The sequence below is a fragment of the Euleptes europaea genome, chromosome 4 (genome assembly GCF_029931775.1).
Source record: "Euleptes europaea isolate rEulEur1 chromosome 4, rEulEur1.hap1, whole genome shotgun sequence".
Lineage (NCBI taxonomy): Eukaryota > Metazoa > Chordata > Lepidosauria > Squamata > Sphaerodactylidae > Euleptes > Euleptes europaea.
In genome coordinates this window covers 100,607,614-100,627,789 of record NC_079315.1, presented here as the reverse complement: position 1 = coordinate 100,627,789, position 20,176 = coordinate 100,607,614, and the positions used below count along the sequence as shown (strand labels likewise).

At 42.3% G+C, this 20,176-nt stretch overlaps 1 protein-coding gene across 3 annotated transcripts in view; it reads left to right on the top strand.

Moving 5' to 3' along the window:
• The window catches only part of PARP8 (poly(ADP-ribose) polymerase family member 8), a 168,193-nt gene that overhangs the window by 122,770 nt on the left and 25,247 nt on the right, over positions 1-20,176 (top strand). For 2 of the 3 annotated variants that reach the window (XM_056848448.1, XM_056848450.1), the window contains 7 exons: positions 254-314; positions 2,943-3,033; positions 3,548-3,614; positions 5,176-5,301; positions 7,405-7,990; positions 10,998-11,051; positions 11,154-11,249. In XM_056848448.1, the coding sequence (XP_056704426.1) occupies positions 254-314; positions 2,943-3,033; positions 3,548-3,614; positions 5,176-5,301; positions 7,405-7,990; positions 10,998-11,051; positions 11,154-11,249 (1,081 nt within the window). The remainder of the gene's footprint in view (positions 1-253; positions 315-2,942; positions 3,034-3,547; positions 3,615-5,175; positions 5,302-7,404; positions 7,991-10,997; positions 11,052-11,153; positions 11,250-20,176) is intronic. The other variant, XM_056848449.1, reaches the window with a different exon arrangement.

Here is a 20,176-nt window from a genome sequence, read left to right as displayed (position 1 = left end):
GACCATCCAAAAAGGCTATGTTGGGAATCGTAGAACCAGCTTGGGCAAAAGCCATGTGGGACAAAGGAGAAGAACTGGAGAAGACTGAGTGAAACTGCTGGTTGGATCCAACCTAGTCTCTGTGCTGAAAGCAGCTGAATATGGGCTTGAATTGCTTTTGCTTAATATTCTGCAAGCTGTTAATAAGATTCTTGCTCTTTTGGACATTCGAGAGCATCAAAAATAGCTGTAACATGATATTCTTTCTTTGCAGGGAATATGGAGCCATTGATGATGTGGATATTGATCTGCATATTGATGTTAGCTTTCTTGATGTAAGTAATCTCATCATACAGTAATGTAATAAAGATGAATACATGGTTCACTCCGTCCTTCATCAAGATGCGTAGTCAGCTACCTACAGGCACATCCCTTCTGTCTTTCCTTGATCTTCAGAAGTTTCTGTTGCATGGCTGGTTCTGATTCATTTTTCAGTGGAGACAGCCCTAAGATGGATTCCAAGGTTCTGTGCAGCCATTTGGCATTATTTGTGTAGTTTGGTACATTCCCATTTTTCCTTAAGATGGCTTGAAATAACAAGAGGCAAAGCAGTATCATTTTGAATTAAAGCCGGCAGTGGAGGAATGGACCGAAACAGTGCGATCCTAAGCAGACTCATTCCCTACTTCAGTGGATTTGGAAGGGTGTAACTCTGTTTAGGATTGCATTGCTAGCGTAATAATCTTCTGCGCTCATTTTGTATTGTCACATTTGCAAGACTTGGTGGAACCATTTGATGTCTGAAAGAAACAGGGAATCAGACAGACTTCTTCCCATAAAGTATATTGTCAAGTCCTCTAAGTGGGACTGTTTCATAGTATGGGTTGGGTCCAAAGGTGTCTTTGCCATGCAGAAATCTACTCACAGCAGGTATTTTTTACACCTCAGTGTGTGGTGGTTAAGAGCGGACTCTAATCTGGAGAACCGGGTTCAATTCCCCACTCCTCCACATGAAACCTTGGGCTAATCACAGTTCTCTCTGAACTCTCTCAGCCCAACCTACCTCACAGGGTGCCTGTTGTGGGGAGGGGAAGGTGATTGTAAGCCGGTTTCTTCCTTAAGTGGTAGAGAAAGTCGGCATATAAAAACCAACTCTTCTTCTTCTTTGCATGAATGAAGTGAAATTAGGTATGAATATATTCTGCTAGCACAAAAGCTTGCCATTTCTAGTACAAGAGGAATGGCTATACAACATACCTATTATAGCACTATTTATGGAACAGCACTAGTGGCAATTTTCCTTCCTCCCACCATTCTCTGGACCTAGTCCCATTTGTGGAGGATCACGCCCTTCCTTTCCTTACGAATAATAATGTTGCCAGGGTTCCTAATTCTCCTGTGCCGAACTGCCTTTGTCTAAAGTAGGGGTGTCAAACATAAGGCCTGGGGGGCGGATTTGGCCCCTTGAGAGCTCTCATCCGGCCAGCTGAGGCAGCCATCACCACCCCACTCTCAATCTGGGAAGGCGAGGCATGGCCCAGCCTGACCAAATGACATTATGTCATATCCGGCCCTCGTAACAATTGAATTTGACACCCCTGGTCCAAAGCATTTGCTGATTTTGGTTGGAAAATTCCGCTGATGCCATTCCTTAAAAGTAGATGTGATACTTCAGCCCCTTTTGTTAATATTTTATTCAGGAATCCAGGGGCCTTTGAATGTCCCAGTTCATCTCACAATAATCTAAATGTGCTTTTCACAGCTGATATCATGTTATAAAACCTATAATCATGACCATGAACTTATTTTATTTTTGTATATATTTGTTGTCAGACTTTTGACTGCTTTCCAGGCAAAGCTTTCAAAGCAGCTTACAATTAAAATCTAAATAAACATTGTAAATGAAAACATAACAATACAATTAAAATTTCATAAAAATGCAAGCAGTACTAACAAGATAAAAAACAGCTGTACAACCAAACCAAACAATTAATAATCAGCAATAGCCACCCAAAATAAAGACGGTTTTGATTTCTTTTTAAGTCTTATGGACCTGGCAAGAAGTTCCCCACTGTACTCTTTACACATGTTTTTGGAAAGCAATGTATGAGTACCATCGTATCTTAAATGTGGAACAAATGCTAGCATCTCTTAATCTCATATAATTTGTAAATGCTTTCCAGGATTGTGTGGTGAACTGGATTTGTTTCCCCACTCCTACACATGAAGCCAGCTGGGTGACCTTGGGCTAGACACACACACTCAGCCCCACCTACCTCATAGGGTGTCTGTTGTGGGGAGGGGAAGGGAAGGTGATTGTAATGTAAGCTGATTTGATTCTTCCTTAAGTGTTAGAGAAAGTCGGCCTCTTCTTCTAATGCAGCCTAGCGTGGAGATTTCTAGAACACTGTTGCAAGGGAATAGTAGCACTCTCTTCATTTGAGCATTCAATTTCTCATGGAGTCCAGTTCATGCTTTATCACCAGTCTCCATCAACTTATATTAACTTGATGCCCGTAGAACTCATGTATCAATAAATAAGTCTAGACAGCAACTTAAGCGAGCCCATTCATTGCCTTGCCATCCCTGCTAGTGAACATGGTAGGGTATGAATGTGATGGTGATGACTTTTCTAACAGTTAGAATTTTCTAACAGTTAGAGCGGTTCCTCAATGGAACAGATTTCCTCGGGAGGTGGTAAGCTCTCCTTCCCTGGCGGTTTTTAAGCAGAGGCCAGATGGCCATCTGTCAGCAAGGCTGATTCTAGGACCTAAGGCAAATGATGAGAGGGAGGTCATCTTGGCCATCTTCTGGGCATGCAGTAGGGGTCACTGGGGGTGTGGAGGGGGGAAGGTAGTTGTGAATTTCCTGCATTGTGCAGGGGGTTGGACTAGATGACCCTGGTGACCTCTTCCAATTCTATGATTCTATGACTTATGGTTTCTGTTGTTTTCTTGAATCAGGAAGAGATTGCAGTGGCATGGGACGTAATCCGCACAGAGCCTATCATCGTGAGGTTGCACTGTTCACTCACACAGTATTTAAATGGCCCAGGTAAGTCACATTTCTGTTTTTCCTGTATGAGGCCCCTGTTGCGAGTGCCGGGTGCCATGTCAGTGATGAACGTCTTCCGCTAAACAATTACGGGGCTTGATTCCGGTGCCTAATTACATTATTGGAAAGAAAGAATTGGACTCTGAAAGGCCCTTTAATTTAGTAGAGGGAGATATAACAAAAATCAATGGGTGGATGTTAATACTGCAGAAATTCAATTATCAAATCTGTGTGGGTAATTAACAGTTGGAATGAATTGTTAATGGACTCCCCATCTTGCCTAGCATTCGGTTCGTCCCTTTGGTTTTCAAGCTTATCCTCCTCACAGAGTTCTTGCTGAATTAGTTTGCCTCTCTCTATATTCCTTGGCCATCGCAACCATGGGCCTTTTGCTGGTCCCTAATTTGAAAACAAGCTGGAGAACTCCTGCATCCCTGCTTTAGCAAAATGTTGCAGTCAGCTCTATAATATACAAACTTGTCTGTGTTTTTCAACAATATCTTCTATTCTGCAGTGCCCACCGTTGATGTATTTCAGATCTCTACTAAGGAAAGATTCGGACTGGGGCATCAGCTGAAGAAGTAAGTTCATGAAGTAAAATAAAATTAGAGATAAATTATTGTTCCCCAATTCATTTTGCTTATAAAATGTTTATAAATAAACAGAAAATAAAAATGTTTATGATTTTGGAAAAAATTACTTCTAATATCAGAGTAATTCAAGGTTGTAAGGTGAAGGAAGAATTTAGTAAGGTGTGGGGAAATTTGTTACTTTATTTCGGGAAAACCTTTGATTGTAACATAAGTAATTTAATTAGGTAAACCAATATTTTGTGTTTCAATGAGCAGAGAATTTAATGGAATGTAGTGATGCCCTGATTGGGTTAGCAAATGAAGTTCATGCATGGCTTCTTTCTTTGGTCTATGTAGTCTTGTTATCTTTTTTTTTGTCTATGTAAATATATGTAGTGTTCTTTTCATGTTTATTTGTGAAAAAATAAAAAATTTAAAAAAATATTTTTGTCATTGGTTTGTTTCTCTGTTTTTTACATTTGGTTTGTAGATAGACTGTATTGTGTATACGAATTGTATGTCTGTTTTTTTAATTCAGCTTCTATGGTCTGTATGCATACTTTTCTTTGTTATGCTTTCTGATTAATGCATGAATTGTTTGGCTCAACCCTTATTTTATATACTTACATAGAAAGCGAAGCTATAAATAAGTACTAGGGTTTCATCAGACTGGGAGTTCCCTGTTGTGATTTCAATGGGTTTAGACTGGAGTAACGCTGCTTAGGATTGCACTGTAAGTCAGTTTGGCTACTCTAGCTTGTGGCAAGATAACATCTAGGGTGCCACAAGCAATAAATTAATGATATAATTAAATGTTCAAGGAGTTAAAAATATCCACTCAGAAAAGAGGCGGCTGTTGTGTTTTTCATGAGTTACTGTGCTTCCATTCCTCTAAATGAAATAATGCCAGTATTAAAGTTTAATTCTATTTCGCTATGAAAAAGATGAGTGTGTATATGATACAATGTATGAATGCTCAGGCCTCATTGACTCATTTGCAAAGGTGTCAGAATTTTTAAGTACTTTCTGATGAGGGGCCATGACTCAGTGGTAGAGCATTTGCTTCACATGCAGAAGGTCCCAGGTTCAATCCCCGACATCTCCAGTTAAAGGGACTAAGCAAGTAGGTGACGTGAAAGACCTCCACCTGATACCCTGGAGAGCTGCTGCCGGTCTGAGTAGACAATATTGACTCTGATGGACCAAGGGTCTGATTCAATATAAGGTAGCTTCATGTGTTCATGTGAGCTAGTTCCCTAAAATTTGATTCACATGTAATCCAAGATACCTGGATTACCAGGAAAATCTAAAAATGTGAGCTGTCCTGAGCCTGGCTTTGCTGGGGAGGACAGGATATGAGAACAATAATAAATGAACAAACAAATAAATAAAATATTCGATTCTGCTTTGTTTCTTATTTTTGAGAATATACAATACTACCCTTGATAAGCCAGTGGTCTGGCAGTATAAGACAGTGTCCTGTGTTCAGGTGGAGGTGCCACTGTGTGTTTGTACATATAAGAGAGAACTGGGAAGATAATAAAAAGTGTCTCCGTGTTTTCATTCGCAGGATCATGCAAACATTTGTGACGCGGCAATGGAAAAATGGCAAAGAAAAATCAACCAGTACGCACAACAAAAAAATCTCTGAAAAAAAGGTGAAATCTCCTCTGCACATCTTTTCTACACTGCGCAGGTAAGAGGATATTGAAAGAGGCAAGATGATATTACCCCCAGAAGATTGAATAAAGACTCTTGACTTGCTGCAGAGAGAAAAACAAGTCTCTCGACATATTAGTGGGCAGTTGTATCCAGTCCAGGCCTCGAGCTAAGGGACCCAGAGGTTAGCAGTCTGAACAGGAGGAAGAGGGAGATCTGGAGTCTGAAGGGCAGCAGGTAGAATACATTCCTCTCACTGTTGCATGAGCAGAGTCAGAAGATTTATAGCAGGCCTGGACAGTCCAGAGGCTTTATACTACCAGCCAATTGCAGGAGCTGATGTTGCACACTCCTGTTTCCTTCTGCACCTGGAGAAGGTTCTGAAACCTGAGTTTCAGTACACATTATTGTACATGTCGTAGAACCTATGTTTCCGAGTTCAGGTCTAAGGGTTTGAACATCTTTGGCCTTATATCCTAACAAACATACATGGGCAGGGTGGGGGGAGAGGAGAGAGAGCGATTTACGGTAAATGAAGAGAGAACAGGAAATGGGTTAAGCTTACCAATGCCACTTCCCAGTCTGCACTAAAGTTGGTTTTATTTTTGAACACCAAATTTGGAGCACTGTTGTGCTCATTTCCATGTATCATACAAGTTAGTGCCTGAACTTGTGTGTGTGTGTAAAGTGCCATCAACTCGCAGCCGGCTTATGGCGACCCCTTATGGGGTTTTCAAGGCAAGAGACTAACAGAGGTGGTTTGCCAGTGCCTTCCTCTGTATAGCAACCCTGGACTTCCTTGGTGGTCTCCCATCCAAATACTAACCAGGGCTGACCCTGCTTAGCATCTGAGATCTGATGAGATCAGGCTAGCCTGGGGCATCCAGGTAAGGGCGTGCCTGAACGTACCTGTGTGTAAGTCTAGATGTTTGAGTTCTGTCATTAAGACAGTTTAGTTGGTCTAGCATGTGGTACTGGAAGTTGTCACTGAGCTTTTTTAATATATATATAATACTTCAGTGTTTTATCTGGCTTATGTGACAGATCAGGCAAGTGCTTATTTATTTATTTTATTTGTACTCTGCCTTTCTCCCCAATGGGATCCCAAGGCAGCTTACATTGGTCTCTTCTCCTCTGTTTTATCCTCACAAGAACTCTGTGAGGTATATCAGCCTGAGAGTGTGATACTGTCCCAAGGTTAGTCAGCAAGTTTCCATGGCAAAGCGGAGATTCAAATCTGAGTCTCCCAGATATTAGTCTGAAACTCTAACCACTACGTCACACTGGTGTAGCATAAAAGAATTATGCTATTGATCTGCCATGGTTTTTATGTGCAGAAAGTTCCTTGGGTACCCACCTTACCATATCATCCGTTTCACATGCTGCACAACTTTCCTGGTGCCTTGTAGAGGTCTGTTAACAACATTGTAGAGATGGTGGGTATTGCGGAACGCAACAGTCTTAAGGTGATTTTTCAGTTGCAGTGAGTAAAAACCCTCGATTAGATAGGGTACAAACTGTCTGACCATCCATTCAGAAGATTTCACACAAGCAAGAACTGAAATAATTATGAAGTCCTAAGTGATTAAATCTCCAAGGTAGAATTTGCACATAACTCAGTTTCTTTTATGATGTATAGAGATATGTAAAGCCACTTATTTATTGTCTTACGGACTCCTTCATTAAAAAAAAAAATCTTTACTTCTTTATACAGGGCATGATTAACTTGTGGAACTCAACTGCCGCAGAGTGTAATGACGATCACTAGATTAGATGGTTTTAAAGGGGAGAATGCACACGTTCATGATTGCATGCTTCTGGTGTCTGGTTATGAAAGGGAGTACTGCCTTTGGACACAGAGATTTCATTGGATCTAGTTATGGCTAATATCCATTGATACATCTATCCACTATGAAATTGTCTAATTTTTTCTTAATGCTAAGTTCTTTATATGATATGCAAATAAATTAAAAACAAAGGACAAGCCAGTCATGGAACAAAAAGAGAAGGTTGATTTCTGAGTCATGGGGATTGGGTAACCACTGGACTTTGTACAGAAGCTGTGTTCTGTTGGCAGGCCTCACAGGACGGTGTTGACAACTTACATTCTAATGAACTGTTCTTTCTTTTCATTTTTCAGGTCGCCGAGTTATCCTCCACCAGGCTACGGGAAAAACAAATCGAAACTGAAACCTGAACAAGACGGCATTTCAAAAACCCACAAGTTGCTGAGAAGGACTTGTTCTAGCACAGTTAAAGCTGAGGACACGTGTGTCACAAAGTCTCACAGGACCTTTGGTCGCTCGTTGAGTAGCGACCCCAGAGCTGAACACACAATGACCATCAAATCGCACAAACTGTTGAACCATTCTTGCTCAGCGGCCATCAAGCAGGACGAGTGCATCACCTTAAAGCCCCACAAATTGCTGAGTAGACCAGGTTCTGGGGATACTCGGTGTGAGCACAACAGTACTTTGAAGCCCCACAAACTTTTAAGCAGGTCTTATTCTAGTAACCTTAGGATGGATGAATTGGACGGGCTGAAGAACCACAAATTACTCAGCAAGTCTTACTCCAGCGCCCCCAAGTCATCTAAAACGGAGCTTTTCAAAGAACCCACCATAGCAGAGGGCAGGAGGCTCTCTCTTACCTCAGGGCTTATTGGTATCTTAACACCATCTTCATCTTCACCATCCCAATCCGCTGTGCGTAACCAGTTTTATCCTGTGAGCTTTTTTTTCTTTTTCTTATTTCCCCAGTATTTTTTTCTGAAATACTAAAGCAAAAAATACATTCACCGAAATGCTGATGGACTTTGGTAAAATCAGGAAAATCTGCCTTCATTCATACACAGGGCTTGCACATTGAGCCTCCAGAGTAAGCCTACTCCTGTAGTGGAATTGAGCTGTTGATGGAATGGTGAAAGCATGCCTGATGTGTTTTTTTTAAAAAAATTGGTGTTAACCTTAATGACCACATTGCATGACATTCTGAGGCATAATCTCAAGGTTGTGAATTTAGGAATGTATTTTTGTGATTTAGGAGTAGAAGATGGTCATTCACTACTGTTCTTTATGCCAGTCAATGAATTAGAGATTTTTGTAGGAAATACATGAATACTGTATAGGCTGTCAGTGTCTAGAAGATGGTATCGTTTACTTCATTTCGAAAGTATACTGGCATTTAATCAAAATTTAATTGAAAATACAGCCAGGCTTTCTGTACACCAGTCATTACATAGTCTCTTACACAGAGTATTCTGGGTATATGTAAGGAGCTATGGGACTGGTATCTAAAAAATGGCACAAAGAATAATGGAAAATCTTTGGTAAGAGGAATGGCACAGCCCTCTTTTTCAAACTAGGAGCAAAGAAATGAACATGGAAGAAATTCTGCCATGGCTTCATATTGAGACTGCCAAGAACTGGAAATTTAAAATCTTCCATTTGCGGAGTCCTTGCTGACTCCTGGGGTTGGGTAAATTTGCCAACAGCAGTTTGGCTGAGACTGAACAAGGATATAAATCCAGTTCTTCCTGCTCCTGTCCAAAAATTTATTTACTACGTCATGGTGGTTCTCATGTACTGAAATGTCAAGGATATATTAGAGAAATTGCTTTTAGACAAGGTTGTGTTGAATGATGGTATAAATACTGGGCTTGGTACAAAATCCAGTAAACCCTATTAAAAGAGTAAGTTTCAAGATTCACATTAGGGTTTCACAATCCTTAGTATGAGCTTAGAGATTTGTTATCTGTACACGAAATTTGAATAGAAGGAATGCTATCCAGTGCCATTCATGGTGGTTTATGCACAGTTGGTCTAAGATGGTTAATCAGGTTGTGACTCTGAAATATTTAGTATGTCTTCTCGTAATATCTAGTTTGACAAAAACGGAATCGGAACAAGATTTGAGCTGAATTTTTGTGAGTTTCATATCAAAATGCAAACCTTTTGTAAGGAAGAAAACTTTCCACAAAGAACTAAGAAAATGACAAAGCAATTGAAAGTGTCTCTGAGCACTAATGAGAAAATAGGCAAAGCTATGCAAAAATCCCCAAAGATTGGTAAAACTTTGGTATGGAACCCAGAGGTGAGAAAGTTCAGGGACCCCCCCCCCCAAAAAAGAGAGAACCTGTGGATGTTAAAGAGCTGAGTACCCAAGGTTGGGTGAAAAAGATAAAATAATAATAGAGAAATATATTTTATTTTACCACGCCATATATGGATTAAAAACATTTAAAATGATAAAACATGGCACAATGGCATCTTATAAGGTTGATTGACCTAAACCAGACATGTTTCGTCCATCAGGCCTTCATCAGTGGTCAAATAAAACCCATATAATACATACACAAGTATTTACAAATATCTCAACATATGCAGACAACTATATACCAGCCCAGGCATTCGTGTAGAGTGTTAAATAAATTTCAAATTATAAAACCCTCTAGTTGGAGTGCCAGCCAGTTGTTCTACACTGGGCTGTATTGGCCTTCCATACAGAAGGTGTATATATGGGAGACCAATACAGCCCAGTGTACACTGTTTTTATCATTTTAAATGTTTTTAATCCTGATATACCACCTTAAAATAAACTATATTTCTCTATTATTATTTTATCTTTTCCACCCAACCTTGGGTACCCAGCTTTTGGGTTTTTTTAAGTTGGGTTTCTTCCCCCTTTTCTTCCTGTTTTGTAAAAGAGCTGTGCAATCTCTGAGCTTCTCTACCCAAACTTGGAAAAGCTTTTCAACTCCCCTAAACTAAGCCTCCCAGTCTCCTTTTATACCCTTTGAAAGTTCATTTCAAACAGCTAGCTGTGCATACTTTTCAGCCCCACGAATACTGACCTTATCTTTGCTATGGGCATAAACAAGAAGCTGTGCTTTTTGGGGGAAGGGATATCAAGTCACAGCCAACCCCATAGAGTTTTCAATGCCAGAGACATTCAGAGGTGGCTTGCCATCACCTGCCTCTGCGTAGCAACCCTGGACATACTTGGCTGTCTTCCATCCAAATACTGACCAGAGCCAACCCTGCTTAGCTTCTGAGATCTGATGAGATCGGGCTAGTCTGGGGCTATCTAGCTGATGCTTTTATAGCAGTAATTTTTAAATCAGTGCAATTTTGGGGGGGGGGTTTTGCAAAGGTTAAGGAGATAGGTATGTCAAGTGCTATCTTGTACTTAGATAAGACATTGGTTCAGTTTCTGCAGTATTGTCTTCTTTGATTGGCAGATGCTTTCCAGGGGAGGTAGAGCTCTTTTGCAGCATGTTACCCTGACAGCTGTTGACTGGAGATGCCAGGGACTTAATCTGGTGCCTTCTGATTCCTGCACCATTCTGTAAACTCTTACAAGATGATGCAGCAGTATGCACCATTGAGTTAATTTCTGGATGTTGCTATGTGTCTTTTTTTATCAATGAAGGCGGCAAAGACTGAATTATATTGACTTTTCTTTTTTAGAATACAGATTTTTCTGCTATAAAGGAAGAGCTGCACAACTTTCTGTTACACACAAGTATACATTAGAACCAGTGAAACAATAGATGGTTTTCTCTTGAATGCTCTCAGTTCCAACTGAATTGTTTTCCAGATGCAAACAACTTGACAATCTTTGGGTTTTACAGAAAAAGCTAAACACATTTCCACTGAAGAATCCTCCAACAATGCTTCTGATTACACCACTCATCCTGATGTTATTTCTACTCTGTTTTTTCCCCTTAAACAGCCAAATTATGGTGCAAAATCCATTCCAGTAAGGGACCATGGCTTTCTTGTGCAGGTAGGATAGACTGCTTAATCCGTTTCAGAAATCTGGCGAAGGTGGAGCTGTTTGTTAATTATTTTAAGCAGATTGTATTATCCTGTTCTTTGTTGTTCTCAGACAATTGAGTTTGCTGAGCAGCGGATCCCTGTGCTGAATGAATACTGTGTGGTTTGTGATGAACCACATGTGTTTCAGAATGGGCCAATGCTGCGGGTAAGTTGGTGTCCTTTGCATTAAGTGCTTTTGGTGTGTGTATCCTTTAAGTCAGCATGTGTAAGAAAACTCCAAGGAAAGGAATTAGTACAAAAACAGCCAAGGGTCTTATAGCACACAGAAGACTAATGCATTTATTGGGGCATAAGCATTCATGAGCCCCATTTCGTCAGATGCGTGAATAGGCATCTGGTTTATGACTGCTTACACCACCAATCAATACGATAATGTTTGAGGTGCCACAAAAGTTTTGTTATTGTGCCTGTACACATGAACAAACATGAAGTTTCCTTATATGGAATCAGACCATCGGTCCATCAAGGTCAGTATTGTCTATCCTGACAGGAAGTGACGCTCTAGAGTCTCAGGTCGAGGTCTTTTCCATCCACCGGTCATTTTGACTGGAGATGCCAGGGGTTGAACCTGGGACCTGCATGCCAAGCAGATGTTCTATTACTGAGCTACGGCCTCTCCCCTAAGAGCAAATAGGTGACCCCTATGATGGAAGAAGAAGAAGAAGAGGAGGAGGAGGAGGAGGAGGAGTTGGTTTTTATATGCTAACTTTCTCTACCACTTAAGGCAGAATCAAACTGGCTTACAATCACCTTCCCTTCCCCACAACAGACACCCTGTGAGATAGGTGGGGCTGAGAGAGCTCAGAGATAACTGTGACTAGCCCAAGGTCACCTAGCAGGTTTCATGTGGAGGAGTGGGGAATCAAACTAGTTTCTCCAGATCAGAGTCCACCACTCCAAATCAGCACTCTTAACCACTATACCTCGCTGGCTCCCTATGATTAAAGAGTATGAGTTGGATCCAAAGTAACCCCTTCTCGATTGCAAGGCACTTCCCCTTACGCAAGTGGGAGTCCACAGTTTCTCTGAATCTCCTCCTAGTGCTACAGACTCCCACACTCCATCCCTTGCTATGTATGAGGATCCCACAGAAACAGCTTTTTGCAGGATATGAAGAGCTGCAGGAGGAAAGGGGAGATGGGAAAGATTTACTCTGGAAGCTCTTCTGCCGTCTGTCTGGATGCAACCCACCATCTTTAATAAAGCCCGACATGATCTGGTAGCTGCATTATGTGGACAGCAGTTGCCACAATACAATGATCTCCCAGAGTAATTTTTGTACTCACTTGGAGAAAGGGGTCTTGCACACAGCCCTTGGTGTTAGGGAGGCAAAATTGATGAGTAGGATTGGGGCCATTTCTGTGGCAGCAAAGAGGATATGGAGAGCCAGCATGGTTTTATTGGGTAAAAGCGGCGGACTCTAATCTGGAGAACCGGGTTCCCCACTCCTCCACATGAAGCCTGCTGGGTGACTTTGGGCCAGTCACAGTTCTCTCAGAACTCTCCCAGCTCCACCTACCTCACAAGGTGCCTGCTGTGGGGAGAGGAAGGGAAGGCAACTGTAAGCCAGTTTGAGACTCCTTAAAAGGTAGAGAAAATTGGGGTATAAAAACCAACTCTTCTTCTTCTTCAATGTGAGACAGATAAGGCAGGGAGGGTCACCCCTTCCAGATTTCAGAGACATAAATAATAAGCTATGCCAGTGGGACTGTCTATGGGGCTCCCTTGCATTGTTCAGTTAGCAATGCAGCCAGTGCTTTTCAGGTGCCTGTGGTGTTGCCTTCCCCCCCCCCCCCGAGACGTGGTCTGGGAGCCAGGCTTATAGCGGTTGTTATAAAGCGCTCCTGTCAGACAAAATGTGTTTGTTTGAGACCCTCTAGGGTTGTCGTCCACCCTTGCTGTAAAAAACAACACAAGCAGGTAGGATTTGAATTTTTCCCTCTTAGGGATGATGAAAACCACTAGGCAGAGAGCAGGAAGAAAAGCTAATCAATATTTGGGGGCCAGGGAGAGAGAAACAGAGAGAGGAAATAAGCAAGGGACCATACACATGTTTGCCATCACTGCCAGGCAGAAAGTGAGGAGTATATCCAAGTTTATGCAAGACAGACTCTTAGAGGCCTGTGTTCAGATAGAATGTGTGTCCTTTGAACTGGGTCAGCAGTGAGCAAACTCCACATCTTGGTCACCAGTCAGCGGGGCTGGCCAGGAATATCTCTGGACCTCACCAGGCAGAGGCTCAGCCGTCAGTTCACCTGGGCTACCTTCTGCATTCTGACCAATGGTGTCCCTGAATTCAAAGCTTTTGTGACAGGAAGAGACAGCCAGAACAGCTGACACACCTACGGTAACAACGGTGTGCGTTGAGTTTGGTATCCAGGATGAATTTCTCACCACCTGCAACCCCAGCGCCCCTCTCGGCTCAAATGAGACTTATGGGATATTCTCATTTCATTTGTGCCCTTTGGGCATGGCTCTTTGAGGGGAGCCTCAGGGAAGCAAGATTTCACATTCTGTTTCTTTGCACATAGCCGAAGCTTGCTCGCTGCCGCTGCCTTCTCCCTTCAGATCAAGGGCTTCAAAGGAATCCCAGAATAACAATGAAGAAGATTAAGAATTGAAGAAGAGACAATCCGCAGCTTGACCTGAGCAAACTGCTAGTGGGGGAGTTGATTTCCCGTATCTCCCCGAACCTCCTCCCACTGTAAAAAATGCATAGCAGATTTGCACTTGACAAAGCAAAGAGAGAGAGAGAGAGAGAGAGAGACGGGATGTGCAAATTGCTCTTTAAAGGACAGTTCAGTTGAAATTGTGGCATGAATTAAATTAAGGAGAAGATTTCTCTGGACAAGCTGTTTGAAAATACCTTACTGCTGGGCAGTTATTCCCACAGAGGTCCCCCATAAGTCCCAGGATCCCAATTATGGGTCTCCCAGACCCTAGTCCAACACGCTAACTGTGCTGGCTTTTTGTCCACCCATCCTCACTTTCCAGTTGTTGTTGTTTTTTGTTTGTTTGTTTTGCTGTCAAGTCACAACTGACTTATGGTGACTCCATAGGTTTTTAAAGGCAAGAGGTGCTGGGAGGTGGTTTGCCATTGGCTGCTTCCATGTCATGACCCAGGTATTCCTTAGTGGTCTCCCATCCAAAAACTAGCCAGGGTCAGCCCAGCTTTGCTTCTGAGATCTAAAGATCAGGCTAGCCTGCACCATCCAGGTCAGGGCCACTTTCCGCTAAAGGCCACAAAATATCCTGCCTGTTTGATATTTCTGCTGTCATGATTCAACCATGACATGCAGGAGAGGGATGGGCTGCTTAATCCTGTTTCTACTGGAATTTCTGCTCAATACCCAATTCTATCAACTTCTGTGAGAGCAGAATTTGTGTGTGAGAGTTAAGTGGTGTCAAGTCGCTTCCGACTCATGGCGACCCTATGAATCAGTGTCCTCCAAAATGTCCTGTCTTTGACAGCCTTGCTCAGATCTTGCAAATTGAGGGCTGTGGCTTCCTTTATTGAGTCCATCCATCTCTTGTTGGGTCTTCCTCTTTTCCTGCTGCCCTCAACTTTTCCTAGCATGACTGTCTTTTCCAGTGACTCTTGTCGTCTCATGACGTGACCAAAATACAATAGCTTCAGTTTAGTCATTTTAGCTTCTAGGGTCAGTTCAAGCTTGATTTGATCTATAACCCACTGATTTGTTTTTTGGGCAGTCCACGGTATCCGTAACCCTCTCCTCCAACACCACATTTCAAAGTAGTCTATGTTCTTCCTAACTGCTTTCTTCAATCTCCAGCTTTCACACCCATACATAGTAATAGGGAATATGATGGCATGAATTAACTTGCTCTTGGTGGCCAGTGACTCATCCTTACACTTCAGAATCTTTTCTAGCTCCTTCATGGCTGCCCTTCCCAGTCTCAATCTCCTTCTGATTTCTTGGCTGCAGTCTCCCTTTTGGTTGATGATGGAGCCAAGGAATAGAAAGTCTTCAACAATTTCAATTTCCTCATTGTCAACCTTAAAGTTGTGTAGTTCTCCTCTAGTCATTACTTTTGTCTTCTTGATGTTCAGCTGTAGTCCTGCTTTCGCACTTTCTCTTTTAACTTTCAGCAGTAGTCGTTTCAAGTCTTCGCTATTTTCTGCCAGTAATGTAGTATCATCGGCATATCTCAAATTGTTAATGTTCCTTCCTCCAATTTTCACTCTACCTTCATCTAAATCTAATCCACCTTTCCTAATTATATGTTCTGCATATAGATTGAAGAGATAGGGAGATAAAATACATCCTTGTCTAACACCTTTGCCAATTGGAAACCATTCCGTTTCTCCATATTCTATTTGAACTGTGGCCTCTTGTCCAGAGTACCGGTTGCACATCAAAACGATCAGATGTAGTGGCACACCCATTTCCTTTAAAACCAGCCATAGCTTTTCGTGATCCACACAGTCAAAAGCTTTGCTGTAATCTATGAAACACAAGCTAATTTTCTTCTGAAATTTATGCAGCCCTAATTTTACACCTAAGGGCTGAAACATCACAAATAACTCCCTGCACTATCTTGATTCTATCATGAAATGTATCTATTACTTGTGTGTGTGTGTGTTTGTGTGTATAAAGTGCCATCAAGTCACAAAAAATTATGGCAGTCTCAGCAAGGGGCTGTCAAGGCAAGTGAGAAGCAGAGGTGGTTTGCCATTGCCTTCCTCTGTAGAGTCTTCCTTGGTGATCCCCCATTCAAGTACCGTCTTTACTTAGCTTCTGAGGTGTGATGAGATCAGGCTATACTGTACCATTCCACATCCCTATCAATTACTTTTATGAGCTCTGTAGATACTAGCTCTTAAGCCCATTGATTTCAAGAGTTGTGGTGAATCCCTCTACGCTTGGCTGAGCTATTTGCCAAAAAATTTTTAACTCAATTTATTAACTCAACTAAATTAACTCAATTTATTTTGAGCCTGGTTCTGAACTTAGAATATCTCATAATGGCATTCCTTCTTCTCCCTACTTTTCTTCCCTCCCCCCCCCCCATTCTGCACGTGGCAGTTGTGCCAACTTCTTCTAAGAATGTTGCCACTGCCAGCCTTTTGACGGGCAAGCAAAGAATGCCTACCCAAAGCACCTTTCATGGTGATTATTAACCTCAATGGACAAACATAGTGGCACTGGTAAATGTGTAGGACCTGTATATTTGCCTCAGCGAGGCAAGTATGATGCATCCTTATTCTCTCCAGGATCAGAGGAGCATGCCTATTATATTATGTGCTGTGGAACACAGGCAGGATGGTGCTGCTGCAGTCATCTTGTTTGTGGGCTTCCTAGAGGCACCTGGCTGGCCACTGTGTGAACAGACTGCTGGACTTGATGGACCTTGGTCTGATCCAGCAGGGCCTTTCTTATGTTCTTATGTATGTTAAGGCTCTTCTATGTTTTGAGATGAGTCTCATCAAGCCCATTCTGCTCGTTCTTAATCTCACCTTTGTTCCATCTTGTAAAAATGCTATGTTCTTAAGTAGCACTCCCTTGAGGTCATTTCAGCTAGGCGAAAATGGTGTTAAGGATGCTTAACCACTTTCCCCCATGCCATGGTCCTGATCCAAATCCACAAGCCTTCTTTTTTAAAAAACAACAACTACTACTACTGGGTGTACATATGCAGAACTCCCCATATCGTCTAAGTTGTGCTTAGCATTATTCAAGTCCTCTACAATGAAAAGTGGCTGTCTCTGGCAGGACCACAAATGAATCTCACTGAGAAATTCTGACCTTTCCACTATGATATTTCATGGTTACTTATTGCAACAGATAAACTACTTCGTGGTTGGCAGCTCCTGCATCCTGTTCCTGGCACAAGTTGCATGTTTGTTCTTCAGCGTTGTTATAGGGAGCCCATCCAAGTCAAAAGTCGACAGTCTGGATTGTCCCTAAATAAAAACAAATAGGGGCTGGCTTCACAGCAGCACATCTCCGTTGCCATCCCATTTGTTAACTTAGTCATATACGCTTGTATTTTTCAGACAGGTTCTGGTTTTTGGGGAGGGACATAACAAAGTTGTCAGACCTTTGCAGATGCCAGGGTTGATCAAACTATTTGGGCTGTTTTCCAGCTGTGATCAAGTAGCTGATTTTTTTTTCTTCCAGTGGAACATTTGTTGACCTTTTTGTCAGCAGGTTGCTTCAACTCTTCCTTCCTAGCGTTTTAACACAGCACAATCAGCATTTAGCAACATAGAAACCTAGAGCTGGAAGGGGCCGCAAGGGTCATCTAGTTCAACGCCTGCACAACACAGGAAATTCACAACTACCTCCCCACTATACACACACTCACCCAGGGACCTCCGCTCTATGCCTAGAGGAAGGCAAAAACCCTCCCGGATCCCTGGCCACTCGGCCCTGGAGGAAAATTCCTTCCTGACCCCAAAGAGGTGATGGGCATTACCCTGGGCATGTAAGGAAGGGCCATGAGAGCCAAGCACTGACTCATCTCTTCCTCCTCTCCCTCTCACACAGCCAATAGAGTTTTATTCCCTCTCCTCGCTCTGCCAGCGTCCCGTTTGGCAGCACATTGTTTAAATTGACAGCTAAACCAGTCACAAATCATATCAACCAGTCATAAATAAATGTTTTTGTTTTGTTTTTTTAATCCTGCCATTTGGTGTTTTTTTCATGGCTGCCAATCTGTTTGGATTGGCAGCATTTCAGGACATGCACAGTTTTGCAAAAAACCACAGCGCAAACCTGTTTGGCACTCCTTAGAGTTGCTCAGCATCAAAATGAACAGACCCAGTGACTGGCTTGTCTGTTCAAAATGAACAGACCCAGTGACTGACCTTTGTTTCAACTGTCTACATTCACGGCATCTCTAGTACACAATAGTAGGTCATAAAGTTATTATTGAATCTTCATCAGATTGACACTTAATGAGCAAGTGTAGGCATGTGCAGTAAAATGGCACACAAAGATTAGAAGTCCTACTAAGCTTTTCTCTTTTGTTTGGCATTCCCTCACTGACTCTCATTCCTGTTTATGTGCTGTTTTTAACTGTTTCTTATATGTGTATTTTTAAAGTTTGTGTTACTGCTTTTTATTGTTTGCCACCCTGAATGCAAAGGCAGCGTAGAAATATTATAAATAAATTAAAGGGTTGGTTAGACTGAAAGAGAATGGCTGGTCCCCAGGCTCCCAATGAGCTTCTTTGACAGAGTAGGGATATATGGGCAACATGGATGAAGAAGAAGAGTTGGCTTTTATATGCCGATTTTCTCTTACATTTTAAGGAGAATCAAACCAGCTTACTATTTCCTTCCTTTCCTCTCACCACAACAGACACCCTGTGAGGTAGGTGGGGCTGAGAGAGTTCGGAGAGAACTGTGACTGGCCCAAGGTCACCCAGCAGGCTTCATGTGGAGGAGTGGGGAAACCAACCCGGTTCACCAAAGTAGTCCCCCTCCAGCTTGGTGAAGTAGTTAAGAATGGCCGTTTGGAGCGGTAGACTTTGATCTGGAGAACTGGGTTTGATTCCCTGCTCCTCCACATGAAGCCAGCTGGGTGACCTTGGGCCAGTCACACTCTCTCATCCCCACCTACCTCACAGGGTGTCTGTTGTGGGGAGGGGAAGGGAAGGTGATTGTAAGCCGGTTTGATTCTTCCTTAAGTGGTGGAGATAGTCGGCATATAAAAACCGACTCTTCATCATGTGAAGGAGTGGGGAATCAAACCCAGTTCTCCAAATTAGAGTCCACCACTCCGAACCACTACACCGCACTGGCTGTCTCCGGGATCCTAGTCCAGCACTCTAACCACTACACTGCATCTGCATTTTGTGTCCCTGGCAGCAGCCATAATTGTGTGCCCCATTAAGAGTAGTGACCACATTTCGAAAGCTCTCTGAATATTCCCATTTTGATTTCATTCCTCCCTTATGAGAAACAAACTCATGAATTTTTACTTTTCCCATCTGTTTCCTCTCACCAAATCGTCCCTACATTCATGTGCTTTTTCCAGTCTTATTTTTGCATCTATTGCAAGTCGATAGTGTAAAATGAGGTGGAAGAATCACCAATGACAACAACAGAAACTACACAAATTGAAATTCATGAGAATGACAACTTCATTCAATCAAAAAAGAAACAGAAATAGCTGTCTCAACTCATACAGTGTAGTGGGTGTTTGGGCTAAGAGCCTTTTCAACGTGATGTCACCTGTACAGAATTCCTTTTCATCAGCTGTTCACACCGGCATTGTTTGCATCAGGATTGGTCTTTTTTCTTCTGCTCACTCAAAAGCATCCATACTCAACACCGAAAGAAGTTTTTCCATTTTCTTAAAAAAATCTCATCTTAACTCTTTTTCAAAAACTCTCAAGAACAAAGGCTAATGTCCTCATTGGTAGGGAGCAAAAAAGCTGAACGGCTGCAAGGCTGATCATCATTGGGGGAAAAAATGTTTGTTAGAGGAAAGCTGAAGCTGTTAATATTTCCTCCCCCCCCCCCCGCCCATGACACCTGTGGTGAGACTAGCATTCCCTTCCGTACACTCTTTATTTTTAGATCAATAGTCATTTAGGGTGCCAGTCATGTCATAGCCTTATTAGTGTCTTTGTAGCATGCCTCAACCAAGGTTCATAAAAGCTCTGAGAAACGGTCAGGATAAATCAGATCAGTTGCTCTGATGGGGCTGGTGCTTTGCTTCTCATCCCCACCCCCACCTCTGGCAAGTCAAAGCCAACCTCTGGTGACCCTGTAGGATTTTCAGGGCGAAATACATTCACAAGTGTTTTGCCCTTGCCTGCCTCTGTGTAACGACCCTGGTATTTCTTGGTGGTCTCCCATACAAATATTGACCAGGGCCAACCCTGCTTAGCTTTGGCGATCTGGTGAGATTGGGCTAGCCTGAGCTATCCGGGTCAGGCCATCAAGCAAAGTTGGTTAAAGGCACTATGTATTACATATGAAATTTGAATATCCATCTGCCAACATGGATTGGCAGATTGGAACTATCACCAAGATGTGACTTTGCAACTTTAACGGGGACCATCAAACCATTATAGATCCAATTGAATATCCACTTC